Genomic DNA, 22,017 nt, shown 5'->3' with positions numbered 1-22,017 from the left:
TTGCAGTCCAATGTACGTGTGATCATTGAAACAGAGTCACTTGACTTGCTTCCTCAGATACTATTGGAGAGTGTGAGGCCAATGTTCATCCCTCTCTCACTATTTTCACTTCCAATGAAGACATTCCATCTTGTTGAATTGAATCCACTTGGATACACTGGGACCACATTATTCCAACATGTGTACCAATGCATCATTACCTCATTACTTGTTGGACAACAGCGGTTTGGATTTGCATTCGAAAATATGAAAATTGCATCCTTTTTGTATGATGATGTTACTCGAATGGCTGGTTTGCTGACGATGTGGATGGTTACTGCAGGTGAATGGATGCGTGTTTATTTCAACTCTGCCAACACACAAGCTCATTTTAAACAGAAAACAGCAAACCAGAGTGGAACACAAGTCATCGATACAGGAGCATTTCCTTTTATTACTCTCGCACACTGTTCCCCAGCGAGAGATAAAATGAAAAGTCCACAGAGAGTGATGAATCAGGCTGCATCTGCAGACAATTTGAGATATGATACGCCAGCGAACTGCTTCATTGACAATACAATCTCTTTGTTCAGTGCTCAGATAAACTATCTAATTCCGTGCATTCTTCCACTCGTGTTCTCCAAGCGCACCCAACCAGGATTTGCTTCAAAAACGATTTCATCATCAAATACATCAATTTGTTCTTCAGCTCCTCTATCGCCACCTCCCCTTTCTGCAGTTGCTGCTCCTTCTATTGAACATTTCTTTTCAACACATTCAAGAAATAAATCTAGTGATTCTGAAATTATGCAAATCCCGCCAGCGGATGAATCAGCGAATGAATTGCATATATCCAGTGTATCTCTGTCAATTCCACATTTCTCTTCAACTCCATCTGTTTCTTCTTTAGCTGCAAATTCAACAAGTGATACTCCGTCGAACTCGGCTTCTGCAGATTCTGTATCTCTGCAGTCTCCACTTTTTTATTCAAAAAATATAGCAGCTCTGAGCTCAAGCTCGTCAATCAAGATAAACGGTCCAAGGATTGCCGATCCTGTTGCCATTGAAAATCCTGATCAGATGCAATCCTCAATGGCTGGATTACCTACAGTAGCATCACTATCAACAGCTGCACAGAAAGAGAACTACAAGTTGTATCAAACAGCAATTGATCGAGTGGCATATTATTCTGTTTTGTGGGGTTTTGGTGGACACTTTGCATCTGACTTTGATTTTATTGATGCATTTAGCAGCTTCATGGCAACTCTCTCGAACAATGGGCCTCCAGTTGGGTGTGCGGATGAATCATTGGATTTTGTGAATGAGAGCTCTTTGGGAATGAAAGACTTTCATTCTATTTTGCAGTTGCTTGGCCAGCCAACGTCTAACAAAGGAAGAGGAACAGCTTTTCGCTTCTTTGTGAATCTGTGCAATGGAGAATGGACGAATGCTGCTGTTTATCTGATGAATGTGCGAAAGAAACGGTTTAAACAGAACGCTTTGCCTTCCCAATTGATTGGTGATGAACAGCGACAGCAGCCTCGCCAGCAATCTCAGCAAACAACACCACAATCTTCAAGAGTCAAAAGCATGATGCGTCAGCGTGTGCAAGCAAAGTACATTCCAGGCATCCACAATTTCACATCAAAGCATGAATCTTCTGCTGGAGATAACATAATGTTTGTTCATTATGCTCCTCAGTTGCAGCTTCTATCTTTGTATGCATCTGTCAACAGGCCATGTCTTCTTTGCGTGCACGATCCACTCATTTTCTCCTCTTTGCTGGATTGGGTGCCTGCAACACCATTCACTGCTATTGACCAATCAGCAGAGAAGCATGCACATCTGTTAACAATTGATTGCCCTGTTTTTGAATGCACATCTCCCTTAACAATTTGGAGACTGGTGAACAAGGCAAACAACCTTATTCAGCAAGAGCAGAAGAAACTTAACATCCCCATTAAAATGGAAGAAGGCTCAAGATTCAGAAGACTGAACTATGAGGAGTCTGAATCACGTTTTCTCCGAAGAGACAGAAGAAACCTGTTTGGCGACAACACTCCAAAAGCAATGGGAAGTGCTTCACTTAACTTGAGTGAAAACTCATCTGAGAACATGTCTGATGATGCACTTTGGATGAATGAAAGCAGCAGAAGCACTGCTTCATCTCCAAAGTGGTCATCTGAGAATAGCAGTGCAAGCATCATTCAACATCTAAACTCAGATCGTCTTTTGGTCGACAATCGCAACCCAGCAAAGTTACGATTGCAAGAAAACTCAATGCATTTGCAGTCAGCGCTTGAAAATGAGATGTCTATTGAGGATGGAATCACCAGATCAGCAACGCAGTGGGTGTTTCCTCCTGCTGCACAGCCTTCTCCGTCACTTCTGCCACAGGTACAGAACAGAGGCAATTTGGCAGGAGGCGAAGATTCAGGCACGATATCTGCAGCAAACTTTAGAGAGCGTCCACGTTCAAATTACACTCGGAGATCCTCTCCAAGAACTCCGAACTCTGCCCGTCGCCCTTCTCCTCTGTCAGAAGATTCGAGCAACACAAGACCTGATAGAATCAGAACACACACCGTGACAGCACAAATTCTATTCAGATTGTTTGCTCCAGTGTCGATGCAGTGCCTTGAAGCCATTCGCTTTCTGACAGAGACAAACCAAGTTGTTTCGCTTTCGAAGCCTCCAAAGCTTATCAACAATCATTCTGGTGTTCAGTGTCATGTTGTGGTAAGCAATGTGTTTGTTCCGATGCTTCCCGAACGATTTCTGCGCCTTTTCTCGCAAATCGATTTGAGAGAGCAGCAGCCGTTAGAACGATATATTGTACTGCAGGTATGCTGGCAGGAAGTGTTGGAACCGATCAATCTTAAATATGGAGGAATGCTCTTTAAGGAGCAGAATGTTGGAGATGTTCCACTTTATCCGCTGTCTCCAACTGGTTCTCGTCGTCCTCTTTCTCCTTTTTCTCCAATTTCCCCCCTTTCTCCTTCTTCTTCATCGTCTGCTTTTGCGCCTCCAACTACGCCTCGCACTGCCCACAAGCAGAAACGAAGGAAGACAGCTCAAAAGGCTCATGATGTATTATCACCGGAAGTGACAAGAGCTATTCACCGCCTCCCTTCTCTCACTCTCTGCTTGTATCAGTTGATTGTATCTGATCCAACATCATCCACAAATTCAAAGCTGATTTATGTGAAGATTCGTTCGCTATTTCCAACTCTGGCTGCATTCCCAATCAGCTTTCAACATGCAATCAGTATCATTTTCACAGTTGCCTCTGAGATTGCTTCCAACCCTTCTTTGCATTTGCTGAATGAGTTGAGAATTGCGACGCTGTGGTGCGACATCTGCTCATCTGTGATTGGAGATCGCCTTCCGCAGCAAGAGAAGCTGTCTCTCGATCTGTTTATCATCTCTCTTGCATCAAATCTGATGAATGCAGATCCGCTGGACGTGAAAAGGCTCACAAACTTTCTGTATGCTCTGCCTGTGAAGCATCTAAGCGATGTTATTTCAACATTTTTCCAAGAGAAAGTGGAGCAGGCACTGCTTGTGGAGAGAAATGTACCTATTTCCAGTCTGATGAAGTTGTATACTTCCATTCAACCGAATTTCTTTCCCCGAAATTTCATGCCGTGGCTGACTGCTCAGATGGTGGAGATTGCCAACAAAGTGAAAGTTTCACACACTTGTGCCATCACTCACCCACATTTCCTATCCGGACGGTACATCTCTTCAATAGCACACTACAACGGGATGGCGTATTATCATCTCAGCCTCTCGACATCAGCTTCTGCATTTCATCAATCACTCAGGGAAATTGTGCTGAAAACGCTGTTTGGAGAGAAAGTGATGGTGTCTGTTCTTCTTGCGGAAATTACTGGACTCACAAAGATCGAGTCATTTGTGACTAAAGTGCATAATTCAAACAAACTTGAGTCAAAAGCTGATGACAAAAAGAGAAAGGAAAAAGCACCTTTGAAGAATTTGATGAGTGCTTTTGAAGGTCGAATTGACGATGCGAATGTAATTGATGAACAAGAACACACCCGTTTGCTGACAATCGACAATAGCGGGACAGGGATTCAGAACGAACTGAAGGCGGAGTATGTGAGCGAATTCTTGTACTGCCTGCTGCAGTGTAACACATCCATCTTCTATCTATTTTCAGAGAGTGAGCTTAGCCATTTGCTTGCTGAAGGGAAGCAGCGCCACTTTGCCAAAACGAAGAGCACTCAGTGGATGATTGACCAGATTTCGTCCAACCTCCGCTTCTTTTTTGTTGTTGAGCACTATCCAACAGGTCGCAGCTTCATCAAAGCTGATTCTGAACATAACGAAATCCCAACAAATCCACAAATTTCACCAGTTTTCTCCGCATCTTCGTTGTCTGTTTCACCATCACAAAGATCTATCATGCAGACAGAAGCACTCTCAAATGCTTTGCCTGTTGTCGACCGCATCCATTTAAGGAAGATAAGAAGCCACACAAAAGCCGTCCACCAGCTCAGCTCAAGACTCCACACGATGGCATTGAATCAACGCAGACTCACAAAGTCCTCCTTTAACCAGGGCCGTGTCTCTCCGTTGCCCATCCTCCCTCCTTCATTGAAAAAGCACACAAATGTGAACACATATGCGCTTTCTCCGCTGGACTGGACAAAAAGCATGCAGTTTGTGAGAGAACAGAGAGAAGCAGCTGAGAAAGCATTAGGAAAAGATGGGAGTGCAAGCCAGCACAACCCTTTGCACAATGTTGGGTCACTGGTTCCATCATCGCCTTATGTTGAATCACTGAGAAACCCGTTCTTGCTGAATGGCACACAAACATTGGTAAGTGAAGGAGGTACAATAAAGGAAAGAAAAGAAGAAAGTGAGAATGAACATGAGGCAGCAGGGGTGACAAATGGTAAGGGACTTGAAGATTCAAAAAAGACAAGTCAAAATGAAGGAAGCGAACAAAATAAAGATGGAAAATTCAATTCTCATGATACTTCAAAAGTGCAAGAATCTTTGAACAAAGAAAGAGGCCAGAGAGAAGAAAGTTCAAAAGCTGATAATGAAAAAGAAAGCGAGGAAGAGAGTGAGGAGGAAGATGAGGAAGATGAAGATGAAGATGAAGAAGAGGAGGAAGAAGAAGAGGAAGAAGAGGATGACGAAATGGGAAAGAAGCAATTTGATGGAGAGGCTGAAGATGAAGATCTGTCTATAGATGAAATAGATGAAATAGATGAAGTTGTGGATGCGGAAAGCAATGATGATTTGTTTGATAAGTCAGAAATGTCTGATCTGCATGTTGTGGAAGAAGAGGCAGATAGAATGTCCGTTCGAAGTTCAATATATCCTGACTCCGTGCATAATTCTCATTCAATCATTCAATCTCCTTCTGGAGCATCGCAGTCAGACTGGGCAGATGGAGAATCCCTGCCAGATCCACTGATTCTGGACAAGTCAGCCTTCACAATCAGCTATCCTGGAGCTGATCTGTTTGATTGGGTTTGTCAATGCTGCATGTTTGCGTTTCTGGATGTGTTTCCTGTTGAACTATATGTTGAAGCTGCACAGAGGATGATTATGCCAACAACGATGACTCGCGACGAGACAGAAGAACTGATCCGCAAAGCGCACTCTCTTATTGCACCATCAAAGCAACTTCCACTTTTGTCACCATCTTCTTTGCCCTCAAATGCATCATTTGGTACAATTGCATCTGCTTTAGCAACAATCGAGTGTGAGGAAACTGTTGAAGATGTTCTTGAATCAAATATCGATGACAAAGCTATTGACAAGGCGCTTGCGTCTCTCGAGTCTTCTGCACAGCATGCAGCTCTTCGACGGCGCATAACAGGCAAGAATATGGTGCATCCCCTCTTTTATGTGCTCCCTCCGAACCCACTCCGCGATGAAAAAGACCCCCTCCGCCGTTCCTCTCAGGTGAAACTGGTAACTCCATCGCTCAGCCCGCCTTTGTGGTCAGATATGGACTCGTTGGCATCAGCGTCTTCTGTTCGCTCTCAAGTCTCTTCTATTTTCACAGTTTCTTCTCCGCAGTCGTTCAATGCTCTGGGAAATGCCAATCGTTTGCTGAAGAAGCCTGCACTGTCAATCCTTCCGCCACAACCGCATTTCAGCAATGCTGTCCCAACATTCACTCCACCACCTCCTCTGAGACTCGTGCCGTTCCCAATCAGATGGTCTCCTTACACCAAAATTGAACTGATTCCATTACCTGGCCAACGAAATGGAAGGTTTTCAAGCGATTTTTCGCTTTCAGATTCGATTTTAGCTGAAACTCCGAGAACACCTTTAATTCCAGGAGAAATAGCAAGCCTTTCAGAGCAGCAGACTGTTCCTATTACGCCTTTCTCATCAAATTCGTCAGTGAAGACTCCAACTGCCAAAAGAACAGCTCCGACATTTTCTTCTCTTTCTCCATTCAGTTTGCCTGTTCGGATGAACAATTCAAAAGCAACTGCAATGCCAGCTTTGTCTCATTCACAGCAACAGCAACAAGCCAAACAAGTGACTCAGTCAAGTGGTGATACAAATGTTGGCTCAAACAGTCTTATTAAAACTTCTAGTAAAGCTCAAAGCCGTTCTTTTCCGTCTTCTTCTTCTGTTATGTTTTCATCTGTTTCTCCTTCTCGCCCTCGTCCATCTTCTGCCATGCGAGCAAAAGCTCAGACTGTAACTCCTTCTTCAACGGTGACTTCATCAGAAACAAAAGACTTGTCAAACGATTCGCAAGCCCTTAGCACTCCGCAGAGATCAACAAGAAAAGTCATCTTACCCTCACTTACTCCAACAGAAACTTCCCCTTCATCATCATATGTGACACAAGAATCATTGTCTTCTGAGAATGTTCGGAGGGGATCATCTTTGTCGCCAGTTCCAAGATCGCCATTCGAACTTAATTCCCAGAAAAAGAAAGATAAGCTTCCTGATTGGGCGAGAACAATTGTCACTTTTAAAGAAAGTCAGCGGAGAAAAGAATCCGAAAAGCTCAGATTGAACGGGGGATACAATCTCAGGTGGCTTCCTCCTGGTATTCCTCCTCCTTCAAAGCTTGGCCTGCACTCGAGATTTGGCTATCCACCTCCATCTTCGTTGGCTCAGCCAATTTATGGCTCTCCAATTGGTATTCAGAGAACAGCAGCGCGGGAAGATGATGGAGAATCTGACAGTAAACAAGATGCATCTGGAGAAGAAGAAAATGAGAATGGGAAAAAGAGAAGAAGAAGAAGAAGAGCAAGAGCAAAAGGAATGATAATAAAGGGGAATTTATACTGGCTGGATGGAAATATCAAAAGCAAAGTCGACTCGAAACGTTATGGAGGTTCGAGTCTTCGTGCATTTAGCTCTCAAGGCAGAGGAATTGTTCGGCCTCTCCGTTCTGCGAGGAAAGTGGAATCCGGTCATTATGGAGCATCATATTGGAAGAGAGAAGCAAATGCCTATGTTTTAGAACAGTTCAACAAGTTCGCTTTGAAGCAGCCTTCAATCATTTTTACAAATGGGAAGTTTGTGAGGCAAAAGAGAACAGCTTCACAGATGGTGAATAATGTGAATGAAGCAACAATGAAAGAAGAGAGAGAAGAACTTTGGATATTCTACCTGCACTCAACACGTTCCACTGATCCAAATGATATTGTGACCTGCTTTGAAAGTCCTCCCTTTGCTATTTCAAAGCACTCTGTGATTCCTGGTCCAGTGCAACTGCTTCGAGAGATTAAACGGACTGAAATGGAGCGTTTCTATCTCTGCTTCTCAGCAATGTACGCGAGTGTGAGAGAGACTGCATCATACTTTGCAGATCGTTCAAAGAGCATCTCATCTGTGCTGCTGCATGCTTCTTATGGAATTCCTGCTTTCTTTATTTCGCTTGTGCATTCAGCAACTGATATTTATGATAGGCGTGTGAAAGCACTTCGTTTTGCCTTGCTCACTTTGCAGAATCAAATCTCAAAGTTGACACAAATTCATGTTCATATTGTTGGGCAAAGGCTCCACATTCGAGAATTAATGTCTTCGAAAACAGGACTGTCGGAGATTCTGCCACCGCTCATGGCTTCCATCTCTGAAATCTCCATTGAACTCACCGGACTTGCACGAAAAGTGGTTGAACAGCAGAAAGTTGTGAATGAGATTGCTGCAAAGGTGAAAGCAGAACGTGCTGTGGTGGAGGAGGAACTTATGAATGCAAGACCGGCTCTTATACACGCAAATGAATCTCTAAATAAAGTGCAACCAGCTCATCTTGCATGGCTCCGTAAACTGCCAAACCCTCCTGTGTTTTTAAAGCGGGTGTTCGATATGGTTCTGATTGTGTTGAGAAGGAAGATGAATGAGGTTACCATCGACCCAATCGACAATCAGATTGCAGACAGCTATCGCCACTCGATTGTGCTCATTCAGGACATGACATTCATCAAGCAGCTTATGGAGTACCCTCTGGACACACTGACCGAAGAGCAGGCGGAGCTTCTTGAACCGTATGTGTCAGCAGAGCGATACAGAGAAGATGAAATTGAGAAGGTGTGTGGTGAGCTTGTAGGGATTTTCCATTTTATCGATGCACTCCTTGCATACCACTCTGTCAACAAAGGAACAAAACCAAAGTTTCTCAGACTTCAACAGCATGCATCAGAGTATAAAACAGAGCTGAGAATACTTCGCTCCTACTTGTCTGATCTTGACGAGCTTCAGCAGCGTCTGAGTGCTGCATTGCAAGCTGTCACCAAACTCACTGGAATTCGAACAAACGTAACACGATCCAAAATCGATGACGATGATTTCAGATTCGATGGCAGGGTGAGTCAAGCAATTGAGCTGCAGAACGAGAGTAAGCAGATAACCCACACAATTGCCCACTGGAGAGAGAAGACGCTTGCTGTAGAAAGGGCGATGAGGACATGCCGTGGAGATTCAATGCTTGCTGCAGCGTTTCTGGCATTCAACGGCTTTCTGCATGTTGATGAATGGGAGACGATGGTTAGACGATGGAGTTTGATACTCGAAGAAGCTGAAATAGCCTATGCGAAGGATGGATCGTACTTTGACACGAGCTTTATGGGAATGGATTTGCATGAGTTGAGAAGAAAAAGTGCAAGTAGCAGAGAATCCCTGATGACTCCACGCTCAACTTCTGCTTCTTCATGGAAGACTTCGAATATGCCTTTTTCATACGACTCGGATTCAACAGATAGCTCAACAGAATCATCTCCCCGTGCTCAAAGAAACAAGTTGGTTGCAATGCTTCAGAAGGCATCTTGGAAACCTCAAAAAAGAGAGAACAAAAATAATCAAAAGGAGTGTGCATCTGATATCGCACTGGACAATGATGAATTTTATAGTTCAGATAAAAAATCAAAGATACAAGGCTTTGAACCTCAGCAACCACATGTCTCTTTCAATTCTTCGTTCACAACACTTGCTCCTGATGTCCCTCGTCTTAGCACACTCACATTTAACAACAAAACAAGAAATGAGGAATTTGCTCAGGGAAGTTATGAAAGACGACGGCAATCTTTTGGAAAGGGAAGTGGACAAAATGAGATTGATGAAAGTGAAGATGACGATTCGAGCAGCACAAACTCGGATCTTTCAACAGAAGATGAATGGAGTGGAGATCGATATGCAAGTGACCAGCCAAATAGCGAATTTGAAGAAGTGGATGAGGATTACTTTTATCAAATAACAGAAAAGAAAAAATGCAAAAAAAGAAAATATTCAAACGAGCAAGATGAGCCTCCATCCTTTTCAAAGCTGATGCGAACATCTTTCAGCGACTCTGATTTGTGTGGTGGGTTGGATATTCTGGATGACGGAACAATTCCATTTCTGGCTTCACCTGTTAAGCACTACACCCACATGATCCGGCCAATCCTTCGCCCAATCTGGGCAACATTGAATGGTCCCACTCAATGTTTGCGCCATCTCACAGAAGGTGTCCCCCCGGACGAGCAATCTCTGATGTGCGCAGCTGCAGCCTTTCGGATACCTTCTACAAAGCCGCTAGTTTTCATTGATCCGCTTGGCACAGCACTTCAATGGGTGACAAGACGATTCCGTGCTGTGACTCCAGTAGTCACCACTAACATCCTCCACAATGCATTTCCTGAGGATGCTCTTTTGGCAATGCTCAGAGGCTATCCGTTGCTTGTGGAGTACACAGATTTGCAGTTGAGTCTGCAACGAGAACACTATGAATCTCTCTTCCAACTGCTGGACACACTTGCAATATGCTCATTCTCTGCTCCTGTTCAGCCAGTAACGTTTGCAGGTAGAGAACTTGATGTGCACCCTGGTTTCCGGCTCATTCTGTTTATTCAAGATGAGATCACATTCATTCCGAGATATTACAGTTCACTTGCTGATACAGTATTGTATTGTAATTGCATCATCATCAACTGGTGCCCATTCAGAAACAAGGAGTCAGCCTTCAAGCCAAATTTGATCTATCATTTTCTTGCGCCTACAATTATTCCTGAGCTTGTTGAGAAGCGGCGAGAGATTCTGAGTACATGCTGTGCGCTGTCGCGTCGCTTGAACGAAAACGTGAAAGAATTTATTGACCTTTTGATGCAGCTGAGAACAAATCCAAGTGGAAACTTCTTCAGCGTATGCAGCAGTGTAACAATGAAGGCAACATCAACGTTGAACGTAATCATAGCAGAAGAAAACAATCTCGTCAAAGCAGAAAGAGAGATTCTGTGCCTCGACAGCATTGCACAATTTGTGATGAATGTTCACGAAGCGGTAATCACATGCATTAACACAAACAATCTGGATGATCTCCATCATGTTTCGATTGTTTCAATAATCTCATATATCTATTTCACATATTCCATTCCTTCCAACATCCAGTTCTTCACTCTTCTTTTGGATTCAATCAGACTTGTTATGGACACAATGAGACGCTCCACAGAAAAGCACAGACATCTTGTGGCAGGTGCATTGGCAGCGACAGGCGAGCTTGTGACGCCTCAAATCGATGAAAAAGAAAAATATGAGAAAATTGGCGATAATTCAATCTTGTGGACTTTTAAACAAGGATTCGATCAGCCGTTTATTCTTTCAATTGAGCGATTAGGCCTTCTTGGAAAATTATCTTCTGATTCCAAAAAGCATTCAAGTTCTTCTTCTTCTGCTGCTGCTTCAGCCTCAGTTTACAAAAAGCAGCTTTCAATTCTTCTTCGGCAAGTTGCCTCACAGTTTCTGGATCGTGTGCTGCATTCAATCAACGTTGGGTACACTGATACTTCCAAAAAGCAAGCTGACCATTATCTGTCAAATATTCTGCCTTTATTTGCGCTTCTTAGAAACAGCATAAATGAAATGACAGCAACATTCCCGGAGACAAAAGAAAGAAAGCGAAGAGAAAGAAAAATGTGGAAACCGACAACTTTTTCAGCAAAGAGGCGCAGAGCTCAGTGCATTCCGAAGCCTATACGCAAAGATTTCAGTTTGTTTGCTGACAACGAATTTTACGAAAAGTGGCTGAAAGTGTTTTTATCAACACCCGTTTTTCATTTCCCAAAAGAATGCAGCGAGTCTTTGCTATTGGCAAAAGTGGAGGAAGATTTTCCAATCATCAAAGATTCATACATTGGTAATTCAATCAAAACGCTCGATTATCTTTTACGAGGAAAAGAACATCCATATAGAAATAACGAAGGCGATCAGAGGCAAACATCTTCTGGTGGCAATTACAACTATCTTTCATTAGGAGAGTTTCAGTTGCATTCTTCAAATTCAACTTCGTTACATCCAAATTCTTTTTATTCTTCGCAATCATCGCCTCGTTTGTTGGAATCCTTTGCTTCACATCCAAAAGAATGGATAAAATGGATTGTGTCTCTATCGCCTGATAGCCAACCATTCCCAGACAGACTCGATGAACACTTAACTTCATTCCAGCGCCTCCTGATCATTGCATATCTCGCTCCGCATCGTTTGGCATATGCATTAGAAGCGTTCAAAGCGGGGATGCTTGGCTTTGTTGTGCCATCGATCGATATGGTAGACACGCAAATTGCAATTTCAGCCAAGACTACATCGCCAAACTGTGTAACATTTTTGTATTCTGCCATGAATGTTAGTGACATGCTCAGCTTTATCGCTTTCTCGCAGTCTGATTCAAACAGAAGATCGCATCCTCAACTCGAAGCAGATTCAGAATCTTCTTTTCCGTTGCAAGCGCGTAGAAAGTCGCTTGACTTCACGAAAAATGGATCCTTCAACAGCAAACGAATTGATTCGATCATGCCGCACCGTTTTGACATGTCTGCCTCTTCCATCCATCGTGAGCACACGCTTCTGTTTAACATTCCTGTTCAGGTGATAAGAGAACGATCTCTCGCATCCTGTGCAGATATGGTTACAGACATAAGCATCGCTGTCTCTTCTCACAGCGAGAGAATAAAGAACAGCATGCAGCCAGACGCTGTTCCCTGCTATAACTCAAATCAGCTTATCTTTTTGACTCTTCCTTTAATGAAACAAGGAGAGAAGCCAAATATCCTTGAGGCACTTTCTTCATTAAATATTATGCCAATTGGCAACTTTTCAATCTACCCTGTGAAAAACAAGACTTGCCTAGGATCAGATACGGTTAATTCTTCTTCAGACGAAAAGCCGATTGGAGGCAGTTATAGGCGCTTTGTTAGAGATGTGGACTCTCTGCCTCCTGGACAAGTTTTGTTCTCTTTTCCGAATGCGCGAAAGGATGGGAAAAAAGGTTTTGTTCTGGCTTCGACTGAAAGATCGTATTATCATAAAGCACATGTCTCTCCGTATTCACCTCTATTCCCATTTGCTTTTGATGCATTCCTATCAATGCCTTCAAATCGCCCATCTGCACTTGCTTCACCAATTCTGATAACTGCAGATCCCAAATTTATGTCGTTTATAAACTTTTACTTAGACAGTGAATGGATTGCAAATGCGCAGACACCAAGTGACAACTCGCATCTTCAGGCTCAAGCAAAGCACACCCGTCAGACAGAGACGAACTGGAGGCTGTCCACAATTGCATCGCTGCTTATAACTCATCAGGGAAAAGACAGCTCGGCTGAATCTTTGACAAGTACAACAACTGACGGAGGATCTTATCTGCAGTTGAATTCAAAGCAATCATCGTTATTGCAGAAGAATCAGACACAACAGAAATTTCTTCAAGGCGAATTTGTTGTTATTCAGCCAATCATCTCGAAAGCAGAATTATTGCACTGGAAGTTCTTCATCTACGGGATTCCTGATAGAACATCAATGGTTTCTGGTGTGTTTCCTCAACATCTCAAAGACAAAAGGACAAAACAGACAGGAAGCGCAGCATCTTCTTCTTCTACCACAACTTCTTCATCTTCTTCGTTTTCTGGTGATTCAAAGGCAAGCTCAAAATTATCTTCTTCATCTTCTTCTTCTAATTCTTCTTCAACTTCTTCTTCAACTGGTGCTCTTTCCACTTTGTATCTTTCTTCAGAAGAGCGCTATTTACAGCCTATTCTTCCTCAGCGCAGTGATTCTGCCACTAGGTTTGTGCTCGTTTCCCAGTCTCTCACACAGCCGCTCGCGTACAACCCGTCTTTCATGGTTCCGCTTCTCATTCTTGACTGCCACAATATCGTGTCTTATCCGCTTTGCCTTGCAACAGTTATCTCGTGGATCCCAGCAGAGCATGCCCATCATCCGCTCTTTCCTCGCTGGGGCACTCTTCTTTTCTCTTTGGTATTTATTTATTCCTTTTTGCGGGTCAGAGCAATTATTCTCGGACAGCAGCTGTATAATCAAGTTGGATTTCTTAAGCTACTTTCAATAATGAGAGAAGTTGTTAATAGCTGGATCTCGAGCAACGGTGCTTCTGTGATGCCTTCGCTTGATATTGACTTTTCTTGGCTGATAGTCTCTCTGTTCATTCATCTTGTCTCCAGGTTCGGAATCAACTCAGACGATATTCAATATATCATGCATCTCCTCAAGCACTACTTCTCTCCTCGGATATTCCAGCCTGATTTTGATTTCTTTGATTTCCCATTTGTTAGAGACGCTGTTTTCAGATACCAAGAAAGACTGCAACAATCAACTTCTGCTCTGTTGAATTATCGCTCTTCTTCTTCTTCTTCAACTTCCGCTTCTTCAACTCCTGCATCTTCTCCTTCTTCTTCGGCGTCCTCCTCTCCTCTGATTGGTTCTCCAGTTGTGGATATACTTGAAGAAGCATCTCCGAATTTCACATTTTACAGAGGAGAAGCACCATCGTTTGTGTTGGACAGTCAGATGGCTTATTCCACTTTTGATAGAAAGCATGCATTGTCCCGAGTTCTGTCATTAATGAAGCATGCAACCCAGCTGACCGCATTCATCCAGTCGCCTACAATCGCCAACAAAGCAATTGCTGAGAGCTCTCTGTTGACGATGCGTTGCCTCACAACAGTTGCTCATCAGAACTCAAAAGATGTCCCACTGTTTGCAAGCATCCGTGATTGGTTCAACAACGAATGGCAGCTTATCACTGCTTTGCCAAGTATTCCAGTTATGAGGAGAGCCATTGCTAACTTCGGCACATCATCTTCCATGTTTCGCTCCTCTGTAGATCGGTGCATGTTTGGTGAGCTTTATTGCATGCTTCGTGTTGTCTCCTCAATCCAATCTCGTTCTTGTGCACAGTCGCTGTTTCTCACAAAGCAAACAAATCATTTTTCCAATCATTCAAATCCATTCGGAATAGTTTCAATGGGAAAATTGACTGCTTCGCTTCTTATGAACGCTTCACTTCCGCGCTACTTGCCTGTTTCAAACACAGAAACTGCTGCTTGGCTTCGAATGGGCAGTAGCTTCGCAATCTCCTGGTTGAAAAAGAGACAGCCAGTAATTCCTCTCAACCTGTTTTTTGCTCCAAAAGCTCTTGTTGTCTGCCTGCGAACAGAAATGAGCAGGTCTATTTCGCATAGCTTCATAGAGGCCGATGATATAAGCCTTCTCTCACTTTCATTTGTGGCTCACAATCCAAAAGAACGAATTCCACAATCAAAAATTCCAAGTGATGGCTTTTTAATCACGGGGATAAAAATGTATGGATGCGCTTGGGATTTTGTGAATGGGTGTTTCTCAGAACTGCCAAATATACCATTGCTTCCTCCGAATTTGACGCAGTACCCAATTCTAAAGCTGTCACTCCAGCGGCCTCGTCTTTCAGAAGTTATCAATCCAGCAGCATCGGTGCGATTCCAGTTTACAGCCCTCCCTCCAATTAGTATGTTTCACACTCATTACTTCCAAACATTTGCTGCTCGCTTTGGAAGTGGCACTATGAATCAAAATCAAACAAATGTGCAAAAGGAACAGAATATTAGGGAATCGGATTTCTTGGACTCCAACAGAGTAACGTTTCCTGTGTTTGACTCTGAGACCGCTTCAACTTTAACCAATATCGATTCTTCTTCACGCGTTGGATGCAGCACTGTTGTATATTCTTCATTTTTGATGACTGCACCAGAGTTTGAAGTAATCGTGACAACTCCAGGGTTTAAGGATTTGGTAATGGGGGGTGGCAGGCTGTACATCGACTTCAGTGCTGATGAAATGAGAGAGTTTGAAAGTGTTTGGGGTCCAAAAGTTCGTTTGTAACATTTTATTTGAATATTAGGAATATTATAGGATATTTTTTTAACTTTCGTTTATATTTTTCGTTAAATTTTTCGTGTAATGTTTTACAATTTTTTATGACTAAATTTTAATTGAATTTATTTAACCTTTCAGTAAATGCTCAAAGAATAGACTTTAAAAAATAATGCATGATTATTTTTTTTTTTTGAAATTTTCTTCACGGATCTAAAACATTTGCTGACTGTGTTGAATTATCCTTTCCATCACCTCAGACAAATTAAAATATGAAACTAGTTGCAACATCAAGGATTATCAAGAAAACCAAGAACGAAAAAACGAGATATTAATGAAAGTCAAACTGTTTTTCGTTAAAAGTAATTATGTTCTTAACAACAACTGCAAAAGATGTGTGGAAGAAATTTAAGAGTCATATAGAAACGAATTGAAAATCTCTCAAATAAGTCTTTTGTGTGTGTGTGTGTGTGTGTGTGTGTGTGTGTGTGTGTGTGTGTGTGTGTGTGTGTGTGTGTGTGTGTGTGTGTGTGTGTGTGTGTGAAATTTTGTGTTAATCATTTGGAAGATATAATTTCTTTCTCCAAACTATCTTATTTTCACCTTTAAGAAAGGTTCAGCTTTGCTTCAGTGTGTTTATTCATCTTTTCAATAGCTTCTATTTCGCAGTTCCTCATTCTTTGAATTCTCTTCTTTTGTTCTTTGGAATAACATCGAATCCAGTTGAACAAGAACAGAAATAAAAAAAAAATCACTATTTTTAAAAAAATCAGACGAAAGAATAAAAAATTTGGCGAATGAATAAGAAAGTGAAATTTTTATATAGAAGCAAAAGAAAAGACAAATCAATTGAGGAATAAGCTCGTTTCAAATTGCTGAAAATAAATGATGCATTCTTTTTTCTTTTCTTTTCTTTGTTGTTGTTGTTGTTGTTGTTGATTCACATAATTTTAATATAAAATTATAAAATGATTATCAATTTTAACTCTTCAAATGTTTTCATTTCCATTTTGTGAAATGATTGTTAAAAAATAAATAAAAAACTTGAGTTACAGAATAAATAACTTTTCATTTTCTCGGACATTTACACCAGTTGCTGATAATTCATCAGACAATCCAATAATAAATTTCAATTGATAAAGGCTGCAAACAGCCATTTGCAGATAAAGGAAATAATCAAAAAGCAAAAATTGAAATTAAGAGAAAAAAATGTAAAATATCTCATTTTCTCAAACATTCACGAAATAATCAGAAATATCCAACGACAATATAATACAATAACTCCATCTAAAAAATGGAAGTATTTTATAAAAGCTTGTGATGGCATCTTCATATCCTTCTTCTTCCAGTTTGTCAAACATCTTCTTTTTGGTTGCCTTTCTTTTTTCGTTTTCATTTTCTTTATCCTCCTCTTCTTTCAGTCCTTCCGAAATATTCAAAAAGAAAACCAAACAATTCCACATAAAATCGTGATCAATTATTGGCTGCTGAATCTCCTCCAAAATAATTTCAACTGCTCCTCCTTTCAGCAAGTCTTCAGCTTTTACAGCTCTATTTTCTGCTGCTTTTCCTAATGAAAAAATGTACTTGCAACTGATTTCTCTGTAATTATCCCTTGATGCTTGAAATACTTTCACAATGCTGTTGATAAGCCCAGAATATTCTTCACTCCACAATTTGCATATGCCGAAGAAATATTTCAATAATTTGATCCATCTCCTGTTAATAAGCACTTCTTTCGCTTCCTTTCTTCCATTTTCCTCTTCTTTCCTCTTCCAATCTGTGCTCAAAATTAGATCTTCCAATTCTCTTCCTGCTTCTTTCGCGAAATGAAGCTCATTCACAATCATTCCTTCCAAGCTTTTGTCGAATACTAATCTATCCATCAAAAACTTCCAAGCAGAGTGACAAGCATTTTGTGTCAGATTGTGATGTTTCTGATGATATTTAATGATCTCTTTAATTTCATTAAGGAAAAGGCCCCTTTCAACTTCCTTATCAGAAACAAGAAAAAAATCAATAATATCAAAAATAAAATAGAAATGCTCATACATAAAGCTCATCAACGCAACTCAATGCTAGTAAGGACATTTCAACTTCCTTTTGGACTTCCTCGCTTTCTTCTTTCTTCAACGCAACTTTCAAAAGGCAAGGCACACAAATTGATATTAATTCCGATGAAGATGTGCAGTTGAAAAAAAGATAACATTCGCAAAGATCGGTCATAAGCTTTTCATCCTTTTCTTCTTTTTTCTTCTCGTTTTCTTTTATCATCATCTTCTTAAATCTTTCGTTCAATGATGATTCATCAAAGGCTAAATTTGATAGGTTTATCAGTACTTTGTAATTTCCAATATGCTTCAACAACAAGATTGCATTTTCTATTGAAAGTTTCTCATTTTCAATCGCATCATCTATTTCGTTGAATAGTTCTTCTGTGAACAAGGATTGAAATCTTTCTCCATTCATGAAATCAATCACTCTTTTCATTTCCTCTATTTTCTGTTTCTGTTCATCTTCTCTGCAATGTTCCAGTTCACGAAACAATCCTTAGGATTGAAAACGTAAAATTACCATTTTTTTTTTTTGAAAAATTAAACAAATCAAACTTGAAAAAATTTCCATCTCTCGAAACTATCATTTCAAAATAAAAACAAAAAATTGTTCGAGAATTGCGTTTGCGTAAAAAAATAAAAAAAAATATTTTATATTCAAACAATGTTTTATTGGAAATGTACCGATTAGTTATTAATGAGAAAAACCTGTGGAGATATGTCAAAATCAATGAAAGAAAGAATTCAGATGATTTCGATATGGGAGAAGAGGTGATCTTGTTTTATTTTTTATCTTCACCGGAGATGTCTTGTGCAGAAATATATTTGAAAGAGTGTGAAGAAATGATTATGAGATGAATAGCCTTTTGAAGAGAAGAGAAGAATGATTGTTGTGAAATGAGGTGATTGAGAGAAGAACAGAACGAACATTGACCAAATAAAATATTCAGGCAAAGAGAGATTAAAAAAACCAATTATTTCACATGGAGATGAAGATGAAAAGCAAAAGAAGACTTCACGGAATTTGAAGGAAAAAGAAAACAAGAAATTCCAACGAAATAGGAAAATGATGAAGGATTAAAAACTTTTTTATCAACGGATTCAATCATTGATGGAACTGAACAATGATATGTTCAAAATGACTCAATATTTTCTATTTTTCAAAGCCTAGCATTCATTCGTCATTTGTCTCACTTCAAATCATTTCAGTTATCATCAAATCCAAAAAGCTGAATGAAAGCCACCGTTCAATCAGCAGCTCAGTCAAACAGGTCAATGTTGATTCACCTTCTTTTCTATTTCTTATTAGGTTCAATCCTAGATGAATTTCAAAAATGTTCTTGTTCTTTAAAATTCTTTTTGTGTCTTTCTTTTTGGAAAAATTGCACCATGTTCCAGATATTTTTTTCTTCCTGAGTTTGTAGTTTTCGCATTTCGGAATACATATCAGTAAGAAAAAAAAAAAAAACATATTTTCTGCTGTTTGAGTAAGAAGAAAAAGAGACATATTTTTGTATCGACGAATAATATTTCGTTTTTATTCCGAAATAATTTTCCTTCCACTTTTTGTATGTTTCATTAACTAAAATTATAACAAATCATTCATTCAAAGAAAATGAATCGAAACGGTTGCTTCAAAACAAAAATTGCAACAAAGCAAGAATCTCAAAAGCAACTTTTTCATTTGATCCTTTCATTTGTGTTTCACGAGAAGGGATTTTTTTGAAAAGGAAGATAAAAGCTTATATGATGCTGTTTTCCCAGCGAATGAGGGCAACTGAGGCTTTGGAGAGGCGTGAAACTATTCTGATTGGCCCATTGATATTCACTCGCTCCGATCTTCTTTGCGATGACATTCATCCCATTTTCTCGGGAAAGACAGCGTTTCATATGTTTAAGAAGTGTTGATTTTCCAGATGATGGAGCTTCCCATTTTTTCATTTTCTTCCATCGCAGCTTCCTCTCTTGGGTTGTGTTTGGCCATCAGTTTCTCTTCGTTGTTGATTCTGCTTTCAAGCAAGTGCTTTTCCACTTTCTCTCCCACAAATCTTGAATCAGTGCACTCTGGTGCTTTCGTCCTCTCTCTTTCCTCTTCTCATCGACACCTTCAAATGTGCCTGCGTCTCTCAATAACTTGAACCATATCCACATCATCCACACATCCTGCGCTGCTGGTGCTGACTGAACGGTCATTCGGAACATCAGAAGGGCCACCACACAGAACAGCATGCTCGCGTCAGTCACAAACAGAACACACAAAGCAGCAGAGACTTCTTTTTGCAAATGCTCATCTTACAGCATGCCCACAGCTCCAGAAACAGAACAGACAAAGGAATCGCCAATGTTGCAAAGCAGAGACCTCCACAATTCATTCCCATCTGCTGCTGTTTGCCGCATCAAGAAAAGATCAATCTCCAAAATCGCACACACACACACACACACACACACACACACACACACGAAGTGAACAGCAGAAGGCAAAGCGAAGCAAATGGCAGTTCGTTTTCTTGAGACAAGGAAAATTGAATATTATTCATGACAGTTGTGAGTGAATGTCTGCAGGTGGCTGAGGAAAGAGAATTTGATTGCAAGGGAAGCAAGTTTGAAGGATATAAAGACGAGCCGCTATTGAGAAAGATGCACAGAATCCAGCGGATGCAGAAACAGAAACAGAAACAGAAGAAGAAGATGATGATGAGCTGAAATCGAATGATATTTTTTCAGGCCAAATGTTGAACATGGAACTGAAGAAGTTGTTGTGGAACAGCAACATTTTGAATTGCCCTTGTGACAAATTATGGAAAGGCTGAAAACATGTTGCAAACAAAGCAAATCATGATAAACTCAATTTTTTTTCCCAAAAGAGCGCAACAAAGCAGAAAATGCAAATCAATGTGGAGCAAAGCTCAGCAACACAACGAGAGACAACTTTTCTTCGTTTGGATCGTTCTATCAAAGGCTCGATTGCCTTCATAATCGCAATGCACAAAATATTCTTTTGAGAAAAACTTCGATCATCCAATTCATTTCCTTCACTCATTTATTGTCATTTTCCTGCTTTCTAATTGGACAACAGCTTTCTTTGTTGAAAACACTCCAATGTGTTTCTCTTCTTTTTCAAGAATTCCGAATTGAAAAACAACTTGTTTTTGCTCCTCTAAACACAGTTGTTAATTCTTGCTGAACTTGTTTTCATCTCAATCACAGCAAAAGTTGAATGAAACTACGTTTAATCCACGCATTCCTTTGTTTTCAGTTTATTATTCGATTCAAAGCTCATTTTCTTCCATATCCAGCTTCACAAAGCAAATTAATCACCTTTTAGAATGAAAATCAGACATTTTGCTTTTCAAAAGGCACCAAATGGAAAGATCTTCACATTAATCGGGAGACTCATATCATTTTGAACATGGCAATAAACAACAGAAACGGTTGAAAATTGTTATTCATTCAAAGGCATTTCATATGAAAAAACAAGAAAATGAAAACCAAATTTGACGATTTCTTGTGATTGCCTCCGGCCATCACTGGAAATAAATCGCATCATTCATAGATGGATTATATTTGATATTCTCTTATTTTGAGGATGGACAATTTCGTTTTGAAAAACAAAAAGTGATAACGATCAAGACAGCCATAACAACAAATCCAAATTGTTGAATCATTGTTCTTCTTCTCAATTACTCGCAAAAAATTTTAACACTTTTAAGATAAGTTTGAATGCTGAAATTTTTATGACTGTGCACCCTTTTTATTTTTCAATTTTTCCGAACTGTTTTGTTTTGTATCTGTGTGCTTGAAGAAAATGATGTGTCTTCAGGATGACGCAATACAAAAAATACAGAAGATGAATATCACCGAAAAGTTCAATGGTTTGCAAACATTGATATTTTTGAATTTATGATTTCTGCTTCTCCTTTTATTTTCTGTTGTTTTTGAAGTTTTGTTCAACGAACTGGGCCATTGCTCCGAAATTGAACAGAAACAGAAATTCGAAGAAATGAGAGAAATTATGGAAGAGATGCACAGAGAAGATTTCCAATCCGTTTTCACAAAAGAACTGTTGGACAAAATCGATAAAATGATAGAAGAAAAGAAAATGCGAATGGAAAATGCTCTGATGTTGATGAAACATATTGGGTATTGTAAAGTGTTAAAAAATATATGGAGTCATCCTTTTGAAAAGTCTTCATTAAGCAAAAGAGTTAAAGAGATGATTAACATTGAAGATAAGAAGATAGAAGATAAGGATGAAAGGCTTCTTGTTGCTCTTTGCGAATGTTGTCTTTTTCTTTTTGAAAACACATTATCGGAATCACTTCCGATTTGTGTGCGTTGTCTTCTGATTGTTGCT

At 40.2% G+C, this 22,017-nt stretch overlaps 1 protein-coding gene across 1 annotated transcript in view; it reads left to right on the top strand.

Annotated features, from left to right (window-relative positions):
- The window catches only part of MONOS_2545 (dynein haevy chain), a gene marked incomplete at both ends in the record, with an annotated part of 30,117 nt that extends 14,499 nt beyond the window's left edge, over positions 1-15,618 (top strand). Inside the window, 2 exons of the mRNA XM_067872470.1 lie at positions 35-13,922; positions 14,034-15,618. Of these exons, the coding sequence (XP_067719895.1) occupies positions 35-13,922; positions 14,034-15,618 (15,473 nt within the window). The remainder of the gene's footprint in view (positions 1-34; positions 13,923-14,033) is intronic.
- Positions 15,619-22,017: the final 6,399 nt, after the last annotated feature.

The sequence above is a fragment of the Monocercomonoides exilis genome (assembly GCF_001643675.1).
Source record: "Monocercomonoides exilis strain PA203 chromosome Unknown scaffold58-502437, whole genome shotgun sequence".
In the NCBI taxonomy this organism is placed as follows: Eukaryota; Preaxostyla; order Oxymonadida; family Polymastigidae; genus Monocercomonoides; species Monocercomonoides exilis.
This window is presented reverse-complemented; position numbering and strand designations above follow the sequence as displayed.